The sequence below is a fragment of the Hippoglossus hippoglossus genome, chromosome 20, assembly GCF_009819705.1.
Source record: "Hippoglossus hippoglossus isolate fHipHip1 chromosome 20, fHipHip1.pri, whole genome shotgun sequence".
NCBI lineage: Eukaryota > Metazoa > Chordata > Actinopteri > Pleuronectiformes > Pleuronectidae > Hippoglossus > Hippoglossus hippoglossus.
The window spans coordinates 15,466,621-15,487,935 of record NC_047170.1 but is presented as its reverse complement, the minus strand read 5'-3'; the positions used below and the strand labels follow the sequence as shown (position 1 = coordinate 15,487,935).

At 44.1% G+C, this 21,315-nt stretch overlaps 3 protein-coding genes and 1 long non-coding RNA gene across 10 annotated transcripts in view; 2 read left to right on the top strand and 2 right to left on the bottom strand.

Moving 5' to 3' along the window:
- The window catches only part of slc4a2b (solute carrier family 4 member 2b), a 33,948-nt gene extending 30,465 nt beyond the window's left edge, over nt 1-3,483 (bottom strand). Inside the window, exon 1 of one of the 4 annotated variants that reach the window (XM_034572813.1) lies at nt 3,411-3,483. The gene's annotated coding sequence lies outside the window, so the exon portion shown is untranslated. Of the gene's footprint in view, nt 1-3,101; nt 3,222-3,406 lie in introns of those variants that run through there. The other 3 variants (XM_034572812.1, XM_034572815.1, XM_034572814.1) reach the window with 3 other exon arrangements.
- A 2,750-nt stretch (nt 3,484-6,233) lies between these two features.
- si:ch73-173p19.1 (E3 ubiquitin-protein ligase MARCH11) lies at nt 6,234-12,335 on the top strand. 2 transcript variants are annotated; one of them, XM_034572831.1, is made up of 10 exons: nt 6,234-6,396; nt 8,371-8,529; nt 8,625-9,104; nt 9,565-9,666; nt 10,528-10,618; nt 11,061-11,093; nt 11,192-11,415; nt 11,516-11,757; nt 11,838-11,936; nt 12,145-12,335. In XM_034572831.1, exons 3-7 carry the CDS (start codon nt 8,672-8,674, stop codon nt 11,223-11,225), a joined length of 693 nt encoding a protein of 230 aa, XP_034428722.1. In that variant the 5' UTR covers nt 6,234-6,396; nt 8,371-8,529; nt 8,625-8,671; the 3' UTR covers nt 11,226-11,415; nt 11,516-11,757; nt 11,838-11,936; nt 12,145-12,335. The 2 variants fall into 2 exon arrangements, with proteins under 2 accessions (XP_034428722.1, XP_034428723.1); XM_034572832.1 differs by lacking the exons at nt 8,625-9,104; nt 9,565-9,666; nt 10,528-10,618; ... (1 more) ...; nt 11,192-11,415; nt 11,516-11,757 and adding exons at nt 7,503-7,610; nt 7,733-7,872; nt 8,065-8,225 and having other exon boundaries at nt 6,237-6,396.
- Nucleotides 12,336-12,429: 94 nt separating this feature from the next.
- Nucleotides 12,430-14,886, top strand: LOC117754123. Its single transcript, XR_004612356.1, has 5 exons — nt 12,430-12,604; nt 12,693-12,851; nt 12,954-13,107; nt 13,375-13,487; nt 13,593-14,886. It is a non-coding gene; the product is annotated as an uncharacterized LOC117754123 (long non-coding RNA).
- A 4-nt stretch (nt 14,887-14,890) lies between these two features.
- On the bottom strand, nt 14,891-20,203 carry abcf2b (ATP-binding cassette, sub-family F (GCN20), member 2b). 3 transcript variants are annotated; one of them, XM_034572821.1, is made up of 15 exons: nt 20,067-20,203; nt 19,109-19,262; nt 18,770-18,971; nt 18,437-18,619; nt 18,133-18,304; nt 17,680-17,775; nt 17,475-17,577; nt 17,184-17,279; nt 16,720-16,839; nt 16,489-16,578; nt 16,295-16,405; nt 16,149-16,211; nt 15,892-16,020; nt 15,586-15,789; nt 14,891-15,491 (listed from the first exon to the last, which is right to left on the bottom strand). In XM_034572821.1, the coding sequence occupies exons 1-15, from the start codon at nt 20,162-20,164 to the stop codon at nt 15,375-15,377; spliced, it is 1,938 nt and encodes a 645-aa protein (XP_034428712.1). In that variant the 5' UTR covers nt 20,165-20,203; the 3' UTR covers nt 14,891-15,374. The 3 variants fall into 3 exon arrangements, with proteins under 3 accessions (XP_034428712.1, XP_034428714.1, XP_034428713.1); XM_034572822.1 differs by having other exon boundaries at nt 14,896-15,491; nt 18,770-18,982; nt 19,112-19,262; nt 20,067-20,195; XM_034572823.1 differs by lacking the exon at nt 20,067-20,203 and having other exon boundaries at nt 18,770-18,982; nt 19,112-19,262.
- Between the last annotated feature and the right edge of the window lie 1,112 nt (nt 20,204-21,315).

Below are 21,315 nucleotides of genomic sequence, written 5' to 3'. Positions count from 1 at the left end.
TTCAAAGTGGAGAAGCCATCCCTCAACTGAGGAGGTCAACGACTCCACCATCAGAAATACTGTCCTGTCATCTCTTCCTAGGAGATTTAACAACCATTCGCACAAGCATAAACGTAGCATGAAGTTATGTATTTTAAACTAAAACATATTTGTGCGGATGTAGCACAAAAATGGTTATTTGCACTTTGCACTTTCTCAGGTAGTATAACGATATCTGTCAGGCTCTAGACATCAGGGGTCTCGATACTGATCCCACAGAAGTTAAATACCTGGGTCAAGTACAACCAGGTCCTGTTGCCCTTGTTTCTTGGCTAATCTTAGACTTCATGTATAATATATTAACAGTATAAATTAGACAGGAGGTTTACTTGTTTTTTATATCCCCCTTACGGCTGCAGCGGTTCTGAAGGTGCGGCACTTCTGCTCAAAAACACATCCAGAGCTGCTCAGGTTGCACGAGCTGCACAAAAGCTAAAAGCACGTTCTCACAGAAACGTGGTAATTGTGAAGCTTAGACGCAGAATGCTTGTGATAACTGTATTTACTCTCATACGACTCAGACAGGGGGCCGGGAAGAAAATCTCCCCACGGTTCTCAGAACGCAGACAAAGGCCTAAAACATCTCACACTGAGGTCACACACAAATCCGCCATTGATCGATTTCCTGGGAAACAAGGTGATGTGAATATGTGTGTGTGACAGATGACACAGGGTTGAACCTTGTACTCCTGTGGGAATGGACGACGACAGTGAAGGTGGATGGAGGGGGAGTAGAGAAGATGGCAGACTATATATATATAGACTATATATTTATGTAGCTAAATGTTTAATTAGACGCTCAGAAGAGACGACAAACAGCAGACAGGTCAGGAGTAGCCTAAACTGTGCACGTTCCAGAATGTGTTGCCAAAGCACTTTAATGGTGATTGAATGCACATTAGCAGCAGAGCAACAACCAAGTAGGGAAACTGAATGAAGTGACTCTGATCTCCAATAGTAAACAGGCTTTAAATCAAGGGGGTTTAGGTCAAGAGATTTTTTTTAGATGTGTTTAGAGACAAAATATTGGGTCTGTTTATCTGCAGAGGGGAAGGTAATATAAATCCGAAGAACCGAGCACCTCTGATAAATAAAAACTTATTTATTATCTATCTCTTTTCCTTCCTTCTCTACTGCATGACCAAGCAAATCACGGCAGGAATGCGGAGACGGTCTGCTCAACTGTTTGTGCTCTGACGGGTTTTTTTTTTTTTCTTTCCTCAGTTAACAATAAGTCTGTTTGACAAATTCCACTGAGGCGAAGGAAAACAAACAAAAGCTGAGCGTGTGATCACAAAGATAAGATGTATGTATGTGATGGGTTCAAGCACCGGAACCGGATTGTGTCACAAAAAGAAGAAATTTCAGGTCGTATTCCTTTTAAAAGATCGAATGAGATCACGTTGAGTGAGATGAACGTTTCAGAATCTGTTATCCTACGAGTGTTGAAGTGCTCAGGTTATAAATAACATCGCAGTGGTTGGTTTCACTTTGATTTAATATTCTCTAGGTAAAGTGTTCCCTCAAATAACCTGGACGGCACATGGAGATGATTTTGCTGAGTCAGCAGAGGAGACGCATCCTTCCTCCATCCTGCCAGAGGGCACGTCCTGACATCTATTAGCCATGTGACACAAGGTATTCTGGGAGTATAAGGTTCCCGAAGTAGGGGGGTTGTAGGGATCTTGGAGGGGGGGTTTCAAATGGATCTATTTCACAAATAGTCAACAATTGAAATAACATTTAAATAACTATTTATGATAGCTTAAAGTGTGGTTCACTGACTGATTCAGTTGCATTCTTCTTTGGGGGTTGAAAAAAGAAATCATTGGTCACAAAATATAGAAACTAGACTTCTAAACCTACGCCAAGGCCCAACAGTCGCCTCATGAAACCACATTTAAATTCACCAGATTTTTATGTGACTCCGCACTAAATCGCACATACTTATGAACATCAGTCCCCTAAACATGCCGGACAAAACATTACCTTCCCACTGGGAGGTTATCAACTGATGAAGATGAATCCAATATTCATGATAGATTAAGGCGTGGTTCACTGACTTTTTTTAGTCACATCCCACTTTCGAAGTTGAAAAACAAAAAAACTCCCCAACCGATAATGCGATAACATTTATAACAATCAGTAGCAGAATTTAAACCTGGCTAGCTCCAATCTTGGTGGACTCGCTAGTTTCAGAGCGTCTACTTTTCCTAACGTTTCCAAATAAACCAGGATCCTAATATTCAACATCTCAGCTCCTGTGCACCAATCAGCAGTGGGATCAGTTACACATGTGTCAAAATAATGTCTCCTGTTAAAAAAACTTCTACTTCACTATTTTTCTACCTTGAACATGCAGAGAACAACTTCATGATAATAATCCTGATTTATATCACACGATTGTCTCATATTACCAACGCTACAGTACAACAGATGTACACAACACACTGTAACTATTGTTATCTGGTTATCTGTTGATCATTTAATCGATTAGATGTTTGTAAAAATCCATAAAACACTAATGCCCAAAGAGACATCTTCAAATCCCACACATTCAGTTTACAGCGATAAGACCGAGAAACTAGAAAACAAACATTGTAGGTGATTTATCGATTATTAAAAGTAGTTTCAGATTCTTTTCCTGTCAAGCAACCAAGTGATTATTCGACCACTTGCTGTCATTCAATGCAAATCTGCGGACTTGAGAATCTATGAGTGTTCACCTCATCATGGAAATAGTTTGTGGATCAATAGCTACATTAGCCAAAATCCACAGTGAACGCATTAAAGTTGCAGTCGTGTTGTGTCTGTATTTCCTCTCATGCGTGAATACGTCCCCCCCTTCCATACGCACACTTGCCACAGAGACATCTTTGTTGTGCTCATGTCACCTCATGACCTGGGAAACAAAAGATACTCAATCCCAATGAATGAGTGATGAATGAATGAGTAGAGCTGACCACACCTCGTCCTCCTCAATGACTCACTCGTCCACCGAACTCGTAAAATGAAACGTAAAATGGGGACATGATGAGGTTCGGATCACGCACGTTCATCACCTGATTCCCCCGCAGCTGTCAGGAGCCGTTTGACCACAAACCCGCCGACACGGAGCCGAGATCAGCCCGGGGCTCGAACGTGTTTCTGCTGCTGTTCCTCCGTGTTTTACCTGGTTGTGAAGCCGAGAGACGAGGAGACGAGGTCCAGAAGCAGAGGACACGTTCATGTCTGTGTGGCACTGTCACAATAAGACACCGGCTAATCACCGGCTAACGGTCTCCGGAGCCACGTCGCCTCGAAACAACTTGAATTTTTTTCGGAGACTCACAACAACAACAACAGCAGCTTATTAAGAGTTATTTACTCACCGGTGTGTTTCTACCTCAAACTCTGTGTGAATGACCTGCTGCTCCACCGCTGTCACTGCGCCATCATGGAAACAGACCCACATTCGGGAGGGACTTTCAAAATAAAGGTATAGGGGAAGTACTCAGATCCTCCCCTGGAACCCAGAACCAGTGAAAGATATATTTTTTAAACGTATTATTATGTTTATTCTATCTGTTTCCTATGTCGTTCATTTTAAATGCTGTGGTATTATTTTATTTGTTATTTTTGATTTTCTATGATTTCATTATTTCATATTACTTTTGATGTTTTGTGTTCTTGTTTTTATTGTCCTCTTTGTGAATTACTTTGTAATAGCTGTTATCATTATTATTATTGTTATTATTATTATGATTATTATTATTACTATTATTATTAGTAGTAGTAGAAGTAGTAGTTCAAGTACAAATACATAAAAAATACGAAGCCTGCAGTGCGAGTAATCGTAAAAAAAAACAATATTATATTCGAGGGAATGACCTTATAGGTAAATTAAACATACCGAAGCAGTATATATGCTGATACAAATGTAGATTTGTATAGTCATGGATTTGGGCCTTTATTTTGGAGGTGACATCTATCTGTTTCCGGTCTCCCTTTGATTATTTCTGTTACTTTGTCACCACTTCTCCAAACTCAAGTTTCTGCGCCTGCGTAGAAGATGATTCACATTTCTGATGAAAGCCTCAGGGAGGATGATGTTCCCGTTATGATGCAGAAACATGACCTCTAGTATCGGAGATTTCATCTGCATGATGATTCATTTATTGTGTAAAGTTACTTCAGGGGCTAAAAGAAAGTCGCATTGTCATTGTCATCATCATTTGAGCTGAACATGATAAACGATTAATCACTGGGCACAAAATCAACCACAAAAACTGTTTATATAAACAATCAAAGCCACAAGTTGAACTGATTTCACTTTCTCTAATGTGAGACTTGGCTGTTTTCAGTTGAATAGATTGTAAAAACTAATACAATTTCGGAAACTTTTAATATTTTGCATAAGCACATGCCTGCCACTCCTTTCCCGTTGTTAGTCATACTATATAAACCATTGCATTAGCTGACACACACGTGGCCACATAACAAACTGACTAGTGGTTCCTAGCCTGACCTGCCTGCATCCTTTCCATGTAGCTGACCTTTCTGACCTCCTACCTTCTGTTGTATTTGAACAAAGACCAAGTGAGGCCTTTCTTTTATGAACCTATAGGTGTCTCTGTTTCCTGTTTTCTGGCAGTGGTGTAACTCTTTGCGTAGAAAGACCTGTACAATTCATTTTGACTTGTCACAGCTCACTTTCACTAAGTGTCCCTCGTAAATGTTCCAGTGAAGCAGCAGGTTCAGCAAGCTCAGATCATCATAGACTGGTTAGTGTGAATGGGAAACAGAAATGTCTCGGCTCTGTGTTGCGTGCGAGCGCGCCCACTAATCACGCACATGCTGTCCACACCATCAAAGTGTAGACCACAAGGTGAAAATGTTATGTAATTGAATTAAAGTTGTAAAAACGAGGCTTACCTCCTTTTGGCAGTAGTTTGGTGCTGTCAACTTGTTCAGGGTCAAAAAACACGCTTTTGTCTCTTTTTCAGATTGTATACATCTTTCACCTTTGCAACATTCTAACACATCAAAGGGATCTATGACCACTGACACTGTGAAGGACATTAAAGAAAACTGACACAAGGAATTATTTGCTTAATGAATCCTTTGAAGTGTTCTTTTATATAAAGGCTTGGATGGAGTTGAGTAATACTAAGTCACAAACAAGTGTTATTCTTTCAGCTTAACCCTTTGATACACAACACACAAGTGACTGCTCAGTTTTTATCTTTGCAGTGAATGAATTTCATCATTCAGTATATTAGGTAATCCCCAATTAATCCTTATTTGAATTTTTCCTTTTTACTACAGAAGTACTTCAATATCTTGTTTTTGATTACCACAAATCAGTGTTTCCCTTTTTCATTTCTTACTTAATAAACAACATTTGTCTTATCACTGTAAAGTTTATGTACGTACATTTTCAATCAGGCCTGACGTGCCCACCAAGTTTGGTGAGGATTCGAGTATGTTCAAGCTGTCAAAAAATTCGATTCATTTTCCTGAATAATCAAACGAACAGCAATAGGGCCTCACACTGTCGGTGCTCGGGCCCTAATAATATATATTGTGTGTGTGTGGTATTTTGCAATATCTTACCCTAATATACCCTAAAACCCAAATATATATATTTATTGTACTTTGTATTAACGTAGATGATAAATTACCACAACATTGGGCTATATTTTTTACAAATCTCCCTCGTATTACTTTATTTGCCTTGAACATTGTAAAAGTTGATAAACGGTCACAAAAGTTTTATATGTTTTGATTATACAAATGGTAAAATCAATATGCAGAATGAGGGCGACCCCTACTGGTCGTTTACTGCAACTGAAGCCAGAAGTTATATCTTTTGAACTTTTGAATATGATTATAGCAGGCTTTCTTTCTTTCTTTCTTTCTTTCTTTCTTTTTCTTTCTCAGATTTATTTGTTTTTCTTTCTTACTTTGTCCACAGAATAATTTGTATATTTTTTACTTTGTCCACAGAATTTTTTTTTTACTTTGTCAACAGATTTATTGTTTTATTTGTTTTACTTTGTCCACAGATTTATTTGTTTATTTTTTACTGGGATGACTGAGGTCAGAGGTCGGGCAGTGGTTGGGGGTGGGACCTTGACTGGATTGGTCCGGGGCCTGTGGGCGGTGTGTTCTCTCCGCGGCGCTGATTGGCTGCTGCGCTGTGGATTTCCTGTCTATCTTGAGCTGTGAGGGGGAGGGGTCAGTGCGGCTAGCATAGCAAGCTGCGCTGCACAACCAACCAGGAAGTCAACAAACTTCCTCACAAACACCAGTTTCTATCCGTGTTTTTCTCCACGGTGAAGCCCAAACAACGACATGAGCTCCGCGCCCTCTTCGGTAAGCTACGCACCGCCTCCATGACACTGTAATGCACAAAATATATTAGCTTGCTAGCTTGCTTTTAGCTTCTATCCTCGCCATCGCTCTCTCCAGGGGCTAGCAGTTAGCCGTCATGCTAACGTCGGTTGTTGACAGCCTCCACTGGACCAACGGACACAACAACACGCCCGGCGCTAGCTCGGAGCTAGCTGGTTGGTTTTCAGTCAATTCACTGACATCCCTGTGACTTGATGCGTTGCACCACGACACAGGCTGAAAGCAACTGCTGGAAACTTCACGTTAACGTAGATGCGGAGAGTTTAAAAAACGTTGAAGTGTGGCTCAGCCTCACTGCATGACGCAAACACAAAGAGAAAATAAAATCTGCCAACTTGTTGTCCTCGCTGGACACACAATGAAATGCAATGCACGATGATATTAATATTGTGGCGTTTAAAGGCAGCAAGTCAATGTAATCGCCCGAAAAACACTCGTGACGTATTTGGGAGAAAACGTGTAATATAAAGAGTACACGTTTCTATCATAGTGGTTCAATGTCATAATCAAAGCAGAGATACTTGTATATACTACACTGTAGTAACAACTCATAAAACTGTAGTAAAAACAGTAATAGCACATTTATTTGCTGTCAAAGATGATATTGATTATAATTTGCAGTCATGATTGGTCATGGCAGAATTAAATATAAGCTGAAAGTCGAGCCTATAAACAGAACCAGAATATTAATCTTTTTTTATGAAGATTAACCAAGTTAACCTTGGTTTGTGATCTATACAATGAATGATTGAGTTCTCTTATGTACCGACACTGTGTGTGATCAATAAATTAGGAATCTAAAAGGTAACGTGTGGATAATTGTTAGTGCAGCTGATGATGATACGTCACACGTCGCAAAAGTTCACAGACATGCAATAATATAGCTCTTAATGGAAATCCGCTACAGACAGTATGAACGACGCAATCTGCCCTTCAGTGGTCTGTTGTTTCCAGAATCACTGATCAGGGATAAAACAACCACAAAGCTAGTTTGGTCAACTGGTGCTTACGGCCTTTATTGGCATGTTAGACAGCTGCTAAGCAGACTGATTGATTTTGTTTTGCAGACTGTCGGGGAGTTATTCCTCATCCTCAGTGAGATGGGTTTCACGGAGGAAACAGATCCAGGCAGCTATGCAGGCAGGACATTTCTCTGTGCCCGATGCAGCTGAGTGGTGAGTGGACCCAGAGCCTTTTCTCAGTTCCATGTGGTTATTGCCATTCAGTAATGCTCTTTTCAGTCCTTAAGGACAACACCCTTCAGTAAATGCTGTGTCCCTCTCTCATATGTTAATAGGCTCTTGCAGGGTCAGTATCCACGGCACAGGTTGGTCAAGCAGTCATCACAGCCCGCTGAAACGCCATTTGCTGCTTTCAACCCACCGAAAGAGGCAGCAGGCACTTCAGAGTCACATCCGTCTCCCACTGGAAGTGGAGGTAAGGCACGAGACGTTTTGACTTTAGAGTATCAAAGCTGTTTTCTTTCTTTAACGCGTCAGTTGGACTAGATATCGATAAATGTATGTCTTAATTGTAATATGACATTGTTATCATACTATTAGTCTGTTTTTAAAATGGCCAAAGAAAGGATGCAAAATTATCTCATTGGACTGTCTCTGGCTTTAACAGCATCCCCTTCACTGGTGTTGAAACCGTCACAGTCATCCAACCTGTCCCCGGACCTGCTACCCCTTGAGTCACGCATCAAGCAAGACAAAAGTGACTTTGAAGACCATGAAAGACAACGTGTTGCTCAGGAGGCCAAGGCAGAGAGAATTCAAAAGAAACAGGTCAGCTGTAAAGAAAAGAAGGACTTGTGACGTCTTCTAAACAGAGCTAACTCAACCAGACTGGCAATGGAGAACAAAATCTCTTAAGGCAAATGTCTGATTCTTATTTGTGGAGTTGAACATTTTATGTGTCTTGTACTGGCAGGAACGCGAATTGGTGTTAAAGCGGATAGCTGAGGATCGGAAGAGCTTGCAGAGGAAGATCCATACCAGCGCAGTCACTGAGACGTCTCCTCCTAGTGGTCAAGTGCAGAAGCTTGGAGGAAATATTCAGACTAATGTCGATAACAACTGCATCCTCATGGTGAGGCCACTGACAAACCTTATTTTCTGATTACATGTGTCAGAATTACAAAACAGACAAATTACAGAAATTGCGGGTTTTGTGCTCTGCTGCAGATTCGGCTGCCGTCCCGGTGAGTCAATCCGTGAACGTTTCCCGGCTGATGCCGCCTCTGCGCAGTGTCATGGAGCACATCTCCGGACGTCACCCCTCCCTGCCCTTCCTTCTCCCTCCTTCAGGGTTTCCCTCGGAAGCGTTTGGGAGAGCAGAACTTGCTTGCTCGCTGCGCTCTCTGGGCCTAACACCCAATGCCGCACTGTGTATTCAGACCACTCCTCCAGAGACGCCTCAGGATCCGCCGAGTCCTGCAGATCCACCGTTAGCAGTACAGAACGAGCCACCTCAGTGCGTTGAGCCTCCCCAGCCTCCTCAGCCTCCTCAGCCTCCCCAGCCTCGTATCCCTGTCATGGAGGGAGCAGAAGGGCAGGACATGGCTCTACCTCCTCCACTACCCAACCAACTGTGGGAAGAGGCAGTCAACTATGCAGGGATCCCTGAAGCTGGTGCTTCACTGTCTGGACCATCTCACTTCTGGGGTATTTTATCTTTTTATACAGAAAAAACAAAGGGCAAAGAGATTTACAAACACATTTTCTTATGTACCTCAGACATGTTTCTTCTTTGTCAAAGCTTGTTTGCTGTGTATTATTATATTAGTAGCGTAGAAAAACACAGGATGTATAACCTTTACTGCAGCCAGACACCAGGTGGTGATCGATATAACCATGACGATGTCATATTGTCCATCTTAAATACAGTCTATGATTTTAACCTTTGACTTTTTTTAAAATTAGGCTTTTGTTAATCTTTACCCTTCCGCCCATTGTAGTTCTCCAGCTATGAGTCACCACACGAGTGACTACATTTCCCTCTGGAACATTACAGCTCGTCCCAGTTTGCAACTATGTGCTCAATTAGTTCAACAAAACCAGAATATCGGATATTATTTACATATTATGTAAATAGATGCTTTATGGTATTTCTGGTGCCCCACAGGACGAGGCCAGAAGCTGGTTGCTGGTAATGCAGAAGAAGCGGCAGGCATAGAGGTCGATGAGGAACCAGAAGCAGACGAAGAACCACCTTACATGCTGAACGGTACTGCTCCCTTTGTCTGAGGTTGTTACTGACACTTCACCCCTCCCTTGACCTTTGTTTGGCTTTCTTTCCCCACCCTTTCTCCTCCCCTCTTCCTGTTTCCACATCTTCACACGTCATCCTCTCCTATCAGAAACAGATGGCCGTGGCCCTTCACTCTCAGCTGTTGCAATAACTCTCATTCAGTTTTATTCTCCCCCCAGACGCCATGTGGGGGAATACGTGATCCGTATAGCCGTCTGTAATTATGTTTCCTGAGTAGACATTTTTTCATGTAACTTCACAATCATGTCAGTCAGGTAGAGAACTGGTGCCTCATGAGAGGATATTATGACTTCTGTTAACTACGATAGCACCAAATTATCTGTTCTATTATGTTTTGTGTGCCGGGGGATGTGTCATCTCATGATGACTCTTGTTCCGTTCATTACATAAGTTTCTCAGTGTGCAGAACATTTGACTGACTGCCATAGAAATGTGTTTCCAGTGTAAGAAAGATTAGGATTAAGAAGTATGTCGGTGAATGCCCCTTCCTGTCAAACATACAGTGCTGAGCCCGACCAATCAGATCTGAGTCCTTACTGTTGGTCAGCCAATCATATTCTGTGTTTCAGCATATGTGGTTTCATTGTGTGTTCAGGACACAGAGGGAAAGTATATTCACGGTTGTAGCTTTCCATAAAGAGAGAATCACAAATCCAGAACAAAAGATGCGGATTCGAGGTGTGGAATTTAAAATTGCGATTCCCTGTGAAAACAGTGGAAACATTTGAGGCTGTAAACGATTCGTTTTGTGGTTCAGTCTGATGATATTGGAATATTCTTGTGAACTACTTTTTGTCACTTGTGTAATTTTCACAGGAATGCCAAGGCTGCCCTTCTTTCCAGAGAACCGGATTCGAGTCGGATTTGAGCCAAGGCACCACTGGCCAGAACAAGGCAATCGACTCAGGTAGGTGTCGAGACAGAACGGCACTGATGTAATGTAAGAACTGTAATGTGCACGTGGTGATACTAGATTATATGGATGACAGCAATCAAAATATACATGGTACTGCCTTTTTAATGTTGTTCTTATTTTTTTGTGATTCCCTTGGTAACTTTGTTAAGAACAGTGCAAAGCATCATATATTATTAATGTAATAGGACAGATACTAAAGTGCATTGCAGCTAGTTGTCTACTTCACAGTCTGATGAAATTCAATTGTGTTGGACAATGTTATCCCAACGAAAACTAGAACACGACTAACCATGCATTCGGCTCTAGGCCCAGTGATGTTCTGATATAAATGCTAATGTTAGCATGCTACATGTACCGAATGACAGTGCTAATATGCAGGTTGTGTGAAGCAGTGTTAATCATGCTCACCATCTTCATTTGGTATTTGCTGTAGTAGAAGTGTAGCTGAGGCTGACCGGTTTCATGGGTAAGTGGTCATAAACGCAAAAAAAAAAAAAACTTTTGAGTGCAGTGAGCGTGGATGACTCGCACACTTTCAACCTTATTTGCATTAAAATGTTCCAGGGAGGGCTCCAGCAGAGGACCCAGCAGAGCCTGAGGGGGCAGGAGGTCGAGGGGGCCCGTGGCTGCAGGTCTGGCTGCAGTGGAGCGTCTTCAACGTGCCGCGCAGCAAGAAGACCCCAGCGCCTCCCAGGGACAGCCGTCGCCACCTAAAAGAGCCTTCAGGACACCCAGCGTACCGTCCCTATGTGCCTTGGCTACTCGAGCAACTGTGCACCTCATGACCGGTGAGCTGCAGCTGTATGACTCACTGATTTTTAAGAAGTGGGGTCTTGTTGCCTTGTTTACTCACTGTGGTCATTCTTGGCTCTGTCTCTACTCACTCAGCTCCCAGTATGCGTACAGCAGCAGTCTGGCATGTCTGACCCCGGAGCTAGCAGAGCTTCTGCTCAACCACATGTCCCGTGAAAGGCTCCTTCGTCCGCGCACCCTGGAGCTCTTCTTCGGCTGCCCGTTGCAGAAGATGGTCCTTAACTGCTACCCTTACTCCACCAATGAGCTCCTGCGGCAGTTGAGGGCCTTTACGGCGCTCAAGCATCTGAGTCTTGTCAACTCACCTCTAATCACTGGTATAAAGCTTTATCCTGGGATGTAGTTTCTGGACTGGATTGGTCAACGTCTGTGCTAATTTATGTTTATCTCCTTCTAGACTCTGGTCTAACAATCCTGTCCAGCCTGGTGAAACTCCAGCACCTTAACCTCGCTTCCTGCAGTAAACTAACGGACTCCTGTCTGCAGCATATCAGAGGTCAGTAGTCTTGTGAACGAGGCTCAGACAGTTATTATACAGGGATAACAAATCATGCAACACTGCTTCACCAGCAGCTACAGTTACGTGCAAGAATGCCAGACCCCCAACATAAGCTGCTCTGTGTTAAGTACTTGTATTAAGTGTTAAATGAGGTTATGATTTTCTTGCTTTCAAGTATTTTTCTTCTTCTTCCCGTGTCTTCAAGGTTTGAACAGTCTGTGTTTCCTGTCACTGGACCATACCAAAGTGACCGACACCGGGATGGTGTTATATCTCCAGTCAGCTCCGTCCTGCCTCTCTCAGCTCAGCCTGAATCAGACGGCGTGACAGAAGCTACGCTGGCAGTCCTTCCTTCATGTGTACCACAGCTGCGACTTCTCAGCATCAAGCAGACAAAAGGTACATCAGCTCTTCTGGCACATTTATATCTTAGTATTGTGTTTAGCAACGTGCACTGTTCTCATGATCTTTCCGTGTCTTGTTTTCCCAGGTTGAGGATGTGTCCGCTTTGGCAGAGATGTCCAGCCTGCAGACGCTCAACCTGGACGGGACACGTGTGACAGAGGCGTCACTGAAGAACATCGCCAACCTCCCTTCCCTGTCTTCCCTCAGTTTGGCGGGAGTTCCTGTTGCTGATGGCAATCATGCCCTTCAGATCATCTCAGGTCCGTAACTGGGAAGGAACAAACGAGATGAAAGAAAACGTCTGTGTGGGATCAAACTCTTATCGTGGGTTTCTACTTTCCTCCCCAGGTCTCAAGTTGACTCACCTCACCCTCCCTGGGACGCCACTCAGTGAACGACAGCGGGGTTGGCGTACCTCTCGGATCTGTCCCTGCTCTCAGAGCTGGACCTGACCGACTACACACAGGTCACAGACCAGGGAGTCAATCAACTCTCCACCATGAGCAGGTCATTCCCATACTCAATAACTGATATACTGTAATGCACACATCTTACTGAGTACTGTTACAACAGGGATGTTGAAGAGTCTCTTGTGTATATTGTGCGTAGGTTGAAGAGCTGTCACTCAGCAACACTCAGGTGACAGATGCGGGGCTTCCCTCTCTGCGCGGTCTGCAGGAGCTGCAGGAGCTGTGTCTGGACCGAACAGCAGTCACAAAGCCGAGGAGTTGCTGATCTCATCATCTGTCTGCCGCACCTCCAGGTAATTTCTCTGCTGGAATATGTCTATTTGACTGAGGATAATCTTAATTCTGACCCTATGTGATGATATCTCATAGAAAACCCAGTGTACAATCACATTAACGTTGATCACATTTAAATGTGATCAACCACCAGCTTTAAAAATGAAAGGGTGAACCTCTGCTCAAGCCTGTCTACTTAATTAACTTAAAATGAACTATGAAATGTAGGTATTTTCTCTCTTTCTGCTTTGTGCTCCTGTTCATTGTACGTCTTTCTGCTTTTGTAGGTGTTGGGGATTAGCCAGCACTCAGGTGGGAGACACAGTAGTGAGGAGAGGTGTGATCCGCTGCAATCAGCTTGTTAAAATTAATCTCAGCCGCACACGCATCACTGACCACGGTAAGCCTCCTCCACTGCCATCTGGGCTCACCCTCTACACGCACACACGTGTAATCTCTGCCTGACTTGGACCAATGTCATCGCGTGTGTATCTGTTCTCCTCAGGCCTCAAGTTCCTGAACACATGCACCTGGCTCAGGTGAACCTGGAACGGCACCGGTGTGAGTCTGATGGGTATTGCGAACCTCCTCTCTTTCACCAACATCAAACAGCATTCGGGCCAGCAACACCCGAGCCATCCCCCCCGATGAGGCGTCAGACGAGGAGTGGGAGGCCCAGTGAGCATCGATCCCCCGGCCCCCCCCCCCCCCGGCTGGGTCGGTCCTCTCATATTGCACCTGAGCGCAGCCTCTGACTGCTGCTGTCCTCTTTTACCCCCCGCTGCCTCCAGGATCACCTGGGAACGGTGTCACCAAAAACACTCCTTCAACTGCAACTAGCGCCACTAATCTGTCAATCACCCCACGCTACGTTGAAACCTTAAATGGGAGGCTTGTGTTTAACAACTAGGGCCGTTAATAACGTTTACATACTGTAACATAGAATCAATCAGTATTTACTCACACTGCAGCCCTTGGTCTCTGGAAGGAGACCACCTGACAAACGTTATAGCTTTAATGTGCAGCCCCTCGTATGTTTGAGACAACAGTGATAGGCAGAAATGTACTTTTTGTTGGAAACGTATAACAGCATGTATTTTCAGACTGTAATGAATACAGATTATTGAGACTAGAAATTAAATGACAAACTATTTAACTAATTGTCTTTTGACCAAATGTGCTTGGTTCAAATACAGATGTCCACCACTGTTAAGTTTGAGTGGATTAAATCATAGGCTGTATATAGAGATGCATGACGCGGAAACCCTTCTGCTTCACGCTTGTCTTCCTCTTAATATACAGCCCATGTTTTAGATTTACCAAGATCTGGGTTTTTTGGCCATTAATGCCCCAACATCACAGTTCTATTTCAGTTTTACCTGAAGGGGCGTTAGACCATGAAGGAGATTTAATACTTTTGGTTTTACTTTGGAATCAGACCCATATGGATGTTAGGTGACTTTTTTTTTCAGACTGCATCCTGGAGATGCATTGGCCTCAATTGATGTTTATAAGTTGGCTTTTCAGATTCTTATTTTATCAAGATTTTTGGGGGGGCAAGCATGCCATTTTCAGATACTTAGTGAGAAGAGTATATTGTAGTGGCTGTATAGATGTAGATGGTTATTTATGCAGCCTTGGGCTCACATCGGAATCCAAAGCAACTTATCATTTCAACGTTTGTCCTTGTTTACAGATGTTGAAGCAGTGTGATTTTTCCCTAGAAGCCTTTGATTTGAAGATACCAGCACTAGTATTCATTAAGTTTAGAATGAATAAAAAGACAACATAGTAGACTAGATGTGCTGTTTTTATGTTCGTTTATTCTGACAAACTCTTTATTGCATTACATTGTTAAATAAGGCAGAACTGCTTCTACACGGAGGGAAAAAAATAAAATAATAATAAGTCAACTTTTAAATATCATAAAAGCTGCTGCATACGTGATGGGATAAAACAGAACATTTGGAAAAAATAAAACTTTTCTATCAACACAGCACAATGGAATGCATTCCAAAATGCACTGAGATGCTTCAGGTGAATCAGCCAATCAGAGTGCAGCCTGAGGTGAAGGGGGGAGAGGGTTGGTGTAGCACGATGCAGCACTGTCGAAACCGAGATGGAAATACAGTACAACATGTTCAAGAGACGCGTCTGAGAAGATGCATAAAGAGATTGTTTCAGTTCTTGTCGTTGGGAGATTTCCTGCGATGCAAATCCGGCTCATCCCGTTGTGAGCCTATGGGTCGTTATACAAGATAAAGGAGTGGCTCAGTGTGATGTTGAATTAGATGTCGTGTGCTTGCTTTTCGATCTTTGATTTCAAGTGCTCCTTGTATGCCAGGATGTCCCTGTTCCACTTTGTGATGGTCTGATTCTCGCACACCCAGATCTCCTGCGCCACCTGAAGGAAAGATCAAAATGTTATAAATAACGGCTCAACTTCACAGCTCCGTTTCAAACCAAACATCCCATGAATCCATCAAATGAATGCGTACCTGCTGAATTAGCCTGAAGTCGTGGCTAACCAGCATCGTGCCGCCGTCAAACTCATTGATGGCCTCTGCCAATGCGTCAATGGTCTCGATATCCAAGTGATTGGTTGGCTCGTCAAGGAACAGCAAATGAGGGGTCTGCTGCGCCAGCCAGGCAAAACACACGCGACACTTCTGACCGTCGGACAGGTTCCGGATTGGACTGACCTGGAAAACACTTCAGGAGTCAATTCAGCGCAAAGACCAAAAAGCCAAAGAGTAAAGTCACACTTTTTGAATCAGGCATCATGTGGAAAATCCTATTCCCACCTGCTGTTTTCCCGTCAGGCCGTAGCGACCAATGATCTTCCTCATCTCCTCCTTTTCTTTGATAGCAGGATAACACTTCATCATGTAGTCCAGAGGAGACAGGTCCAGCTCCAGCTGCTCTGTCAGATGCTGTAACCGAAGGCAGAAATGTGGGAAACCGTCAATTTGAGTGTACGTGCTACTTTTCAAGGTGCGACATGCTGTGAAATGCGATGATTCAGATGAACTTGTGCACTGCAGCGTTCAAGTGCATTTACCTGATGATATCTGCCAATCTTGACGTGAGAATGTTTGCGGATCATGCCGTCGGAGGGTAGGAGCTACAAAGAGGAAAAATATTAAATATTTTCACTCTGAAAACAGGAAGTTGTTGCAGGGTCCTGGGGATGCGTTTTGTACCAACCTCTCCCATCAGCAGCTTCAGTAGCGTTGACTTTCCTGCTCCATTGGGCCCCACCAGAGCCACTCGGGTGTCCAAGTCAATACCAAACTCCAGGTCTTTATATATGTACGGCTGCAGGAAACATCAACAGATGAGTGAGACTGAGAAATAACTGAATTCAGCTGTGTTCATGCTGTGATATGAAGCGTACTCACTGTGTTGTCACTGTACTTGAAGCTCACATTCTGAACCATGATAACAGGAGGAGGAATCTTCCCACAGGCGGGAAAACAAAACGTCAGAGTCTGCAGAAGGGGAAGAGAGGTATTAGTATCAAAAGTGAACGCCCCACCCAGTGAGTGTCACCAGGTCAAAACCACTGCTCGTCTTTAATGAGGTGGTTTGCTAACCACCATTACGAGCCTACCAGTAAACCAGCACCGTACCTTGTCACTCACGACTTTTTCAGTCAAGCCTGACGCCACCATCTTCTGCAGAGTCTTCTCTTTGCTCTGTGCCTGTCGTGCCAGTTTCGCAGAACCGTGACCAAACCTGGCTATGTAATTCTGGAGGAGAGGTGTAAACAGAACAATGAGTGCACATCTTGATTGAATCAGCTGCGAGATGATTGTTTGAAGCCACTGCTTAGAAAACAAGATGAGTCACTGGCTGTGTTTTCCCCAGCAAATTGTTAGTGTCGCGTTTGCTGGAGCCTACACCCTGTCAGCTGATCAAATTAACTTAACTGCCTCAATAGCCACAATAATGGCTAAGAATGGGTTTTGTAGTGCGAAATGGCACCTGTGTCCTTTTTCTGTTAATAGGATTAATTATGCATATTCTAAAAATGTATTCAGTACTGTACAATATGATTACTGGCACCACGTAGTAATGGATTATCTTTTTTTACCTTCATGTGTGTTATCTGGTCCTGTTCCCAGTTGAAGCGCTTCATCTGATTCTCCTCCAGCTCCTCTCTGGTCTTCGTATACTGGTCATAGTTACCCTGAAGTTAAAAATAGATTGGCACGGTCATCCAACGGGTCTTCCCACACACAGAATTAGCAACAGCCTACCCCTGGTTTCCTTATTTAGCAGGAGGAAATCGCAGGAGGCATTTCAGTTCAGGATACGTCCAACACCTTTCCGATGATGCCAAACTTTCTTGATTTTACTTTAAGACACCAGCAAGGGATCTTACCGTGTAGTATTTCAGTTTTCTCTGATGTAGGTGAATGATGTTGGTGCACACACCATTCAGGAAGTCTTGAGAGTGTGAGATGAGCACAAGGATTCGCTTGAACCTGACAAGAACCAACAGGTTGTGTTAATACACATCTCCGCACATTCATCATATATGTACATAACTGTTTGGACTAATACAGCAATGAAATAAGTTAACTTACGTCTTGAGCTCCTCTTCCAGCCACACACAAGCATCCAGGTCCAAGTGGTTAGTGGGCTCATCCAGCAACAACATGAAGGGCTTGATAAACAGAGCTCTGTAAAAACAGTGGATACTTATTTTAGTTTAAATTACAGAAAATGTCACAGAAACTTAATGTATAAGCAACAGCTCTTTAATTTCAATCTTGAATAATTTGGTTCTAATGCAAATACGAGAAAATGTGTGTCCATATATGGGCTACTTCTCTTCCATGGGTGTTACCATAAATGTGTGACGGACACCTGTGTTAGCGTCCAGTGTCGCTCAGAAAACCGTCTTGATTTGAGAGCAAAACAGGAACATTCTGAATTAAATGAGGTTGGTGCCAGATGCAGCTCTGCTAAGAGCACATTTAGCTGCACTTGACACAAAGTAGCTCACATACGATGCCACAGAAGCTCGTGGTCTTTACCTGGACAGAGCAACACGCATCCTCCATCCTCCACTGAAGTCCTTCATTTTCTTCTGCTGCATAGCAGCGGTGAAACCCAAACCGTGGAGGATCCGTGAGGCGCGCATCTCTGCCTTGTCTGCATCCAGCTCCTCAAGACGCTCATACAGCTCCATCAGCTTCTCACACTCGGCTGTGAAGGAAAAGAGATACATTTACTATGGATTTCATTTAGCTACACAAGTATATGCAAGACCGTTGTGAAATAAGTTTCTTTGCTGCATGTCTGTTTGCTCAGGCCAAGTTGTTTTGCGTGTGCCCTCACCGTCCTCAGCGCCAAGTCTCTCTGCCTCCTTCTCCAGCATAATCCTCTGTTCATCCACCTCCATTACACACTCCAGAGCCGTCTTCTCACTGGGGGGCATCTCCCGGGTCAAGTGGTAAATATCGATGTGCTCGGGAATGGGAATCTCACGAAGCCCGATGGCTGACAACAGCATGGATTTTCCTGAACAGAATAAAAATAATATTACTAGCGGTCACAAAAATCTTTCTTTGGGACAACTGCTGGTGCTTAATGTCAACTCAGGGAGACCATCCTGAAACACAGGAGATACACAACTGATTGGAAACATCCTCTGCCACATAAATCAATTACCTGTGCCGTTAAGTCCGAGGAGGCCGTAGCGTCTGCCGGAGTTGAGCTCCAGATCGGTGTCTGAGAGCAGCTCCTGCCCGTGGAAGGTGAGCGACAGGCTGGCAACGTGGACATCAGTGCTGTTGGGGTGAGAGGCCAGAACGCCCGTCACCGCCCGCGCCTCCGTCTTCATGAGCTCGAACTCGTCGAGCTCCTTAGTCAAACACGCGATACCTGTCGAAACAAAAAAACATTGATTCAGAGTTTACTCTCCACATCTGCCTCAAAGTGTGGTGTGCCAGAGTGCCTCTCAGAAAGGGGCTGTCGAGATAAAACTGTGTGTATTCAGATCGGTCCTCTCACCATTGCTCTGAGCTCCGTTACTCTGGGGCTCTGGTTGTTCACCAGCCTCATCGAGCTCATCAGATTTCTTGGTGCGCTGTCGGCCTTTGGCGGCCTCCTTCTTCTTCGCTGCCTTCTTCTTGGCCAAGTCGGATGGCATGGTTGTTCAGGGCTATTCAAACAAAACACAAGAGGACTCAAATCGTAACTGCCCTCACATCGCCATGTTGTGAAAGGGGAGACAGACTCTCGAGGATGCGCGCGAGGATTTCACCATAACGCGATGCCTCTGATCGCTCCAGTCAAATCGGATCAGAGTATGAGTCAGGGTGGAAATGACTAATCGTTGGCGGATGCTGACGTCGACGGGGGGAAACACTTACCGGTTAACGCGTACAGCTCAATTTCAAGGGAAAAGGGGGACCGGTGTTAACAGCAAAAGGCCTAACGCGATTAACAATGGTGGCCGCCGGAGAGCCGGGGATAACGGTGACGCTAACCATGACCGCATTTCCCTCTCGAGTGCCTCTCGGTCCCACCTGCTCGCACGCTGGGGCTCTGCTGGCCCGGCTGCTAGCGGCTACACGGAGCCGCTAAACCCCGCTAACATCAGCATCAAACCATGTCACTTTTAGGAAGTGAGCCGGTGATGATACCGGGACACCGTGGCCCACGCGCTGAGCCTCGGTGTCACACGCGACAATGTACACCACGTCCATTCCCCCCCCCGCCACTAAAATTGCCCCGGGTTAGCTTTTCCGGCTAAGCTAACAACGGTGGTTAGCTTCAACTACCAGGCCCCGCGCCGCCGGAGCTAGCTTGACGCGAGGCCCGCCCGGCTTCGACCGGCCGGCTCCCGAAACGCGGCTAATTCAGCGGCAATCACATTTATCGAACCCGCGTGTAATCCCGCAACGACCGGCGGGTGTTATTCGTTCGAGCCGCCGCTGTCAGTCGCCATTAACGCCTGAATTACCTGTTCAATGAGTCTCTGGTCTCCGGAGCACACCGACGTCTCGTGTCCACTTTTCGCCGGGTGGATGTAGCCGCACGTCGAACCGGCAGACGGACCATATAAGGGGCCGAGGGGCGGTGAGGATCCCGGGCGCCTCCCCTTCCCACAGCACTGCAGCAAACTGGACATTTACAACGAGATTTAATTCATAAAATAATGTTGTGACTGACTGGGACTCGATATTTCATCTTCCTCCAATGCAACTTTTCCACTAAGTTCATAAACCTGATCATGATATGTTGTAAAATGTGCAGCACTTGAAGTTTATAATCAATAAAAACACTTTAACTCAGGCATCTCGATCTCAACCTGTGGAACAGTTTGAATGTGGAGTAAAAACAATGTCCCAACACAACCCAGTTCAAAATAAAGTACAAAGATATGTTTGTTCACAAGGTGCAGAGGATGTGACAATCACTACTTTTATTTTGTTCACTTAATGTTTATTGTTCCTTCATTTATCTTCCACTCTTTTTTGCTATAAATAACAATGCAAATTTGTCTATTTTTGATTTTGGGTATGTAGATGTATGAGTTTGTATATATGTATGGAAATATATAGCTTATGTGTATTATTTATATTGTATTTATTATTACATATATGTGTTGTGCATTATATACAATATAGAGCACAGGTAAACAACATATTTATAGATGTATAGGAAGCTGGTTAAGTACAAGATGATTATTAATAATTAATGACATGTGGAGAAGGGGTGAGATTAAATAAGTTTCTCATCACTTTTTGTAGATTATACTGGATGTGGGATCTGTTGCATTTCTCTCTACTTTTATCAGGTCAATAAACTATATATTGTTAATTTCCTCCGTTTCAATTACAGCTGAAGTGAATAACAATTATATAAATGTGTTATTTCCTCTGTTTATAGTTATAGTGGTGCTCTTATTCTGAGAGAGGGGGGGCCAGCTGGAGTGATGCTGCAGCAGAGCCTCAGTCAGTCAGTGATGATGACGAAGCTGATGATGAGGATGATGAGGGACGTTATTTCTCCTCCGTGCGTGTGTGTGATGAGTTTTTTTTTTTTTGAGGAAGTCAAGTAAGAAAATGGACGACTCCCCCACGGCTCCGCTTCGCGACTCTTTACCGGAACCAGCGACTCAAACTGGGATCTTTACCCTCAAGCCGTCGGCGGAGATGGACTGAGAAGCGACGGACAACAACGATGCTAACATGCTAGCCCGCTCCTCG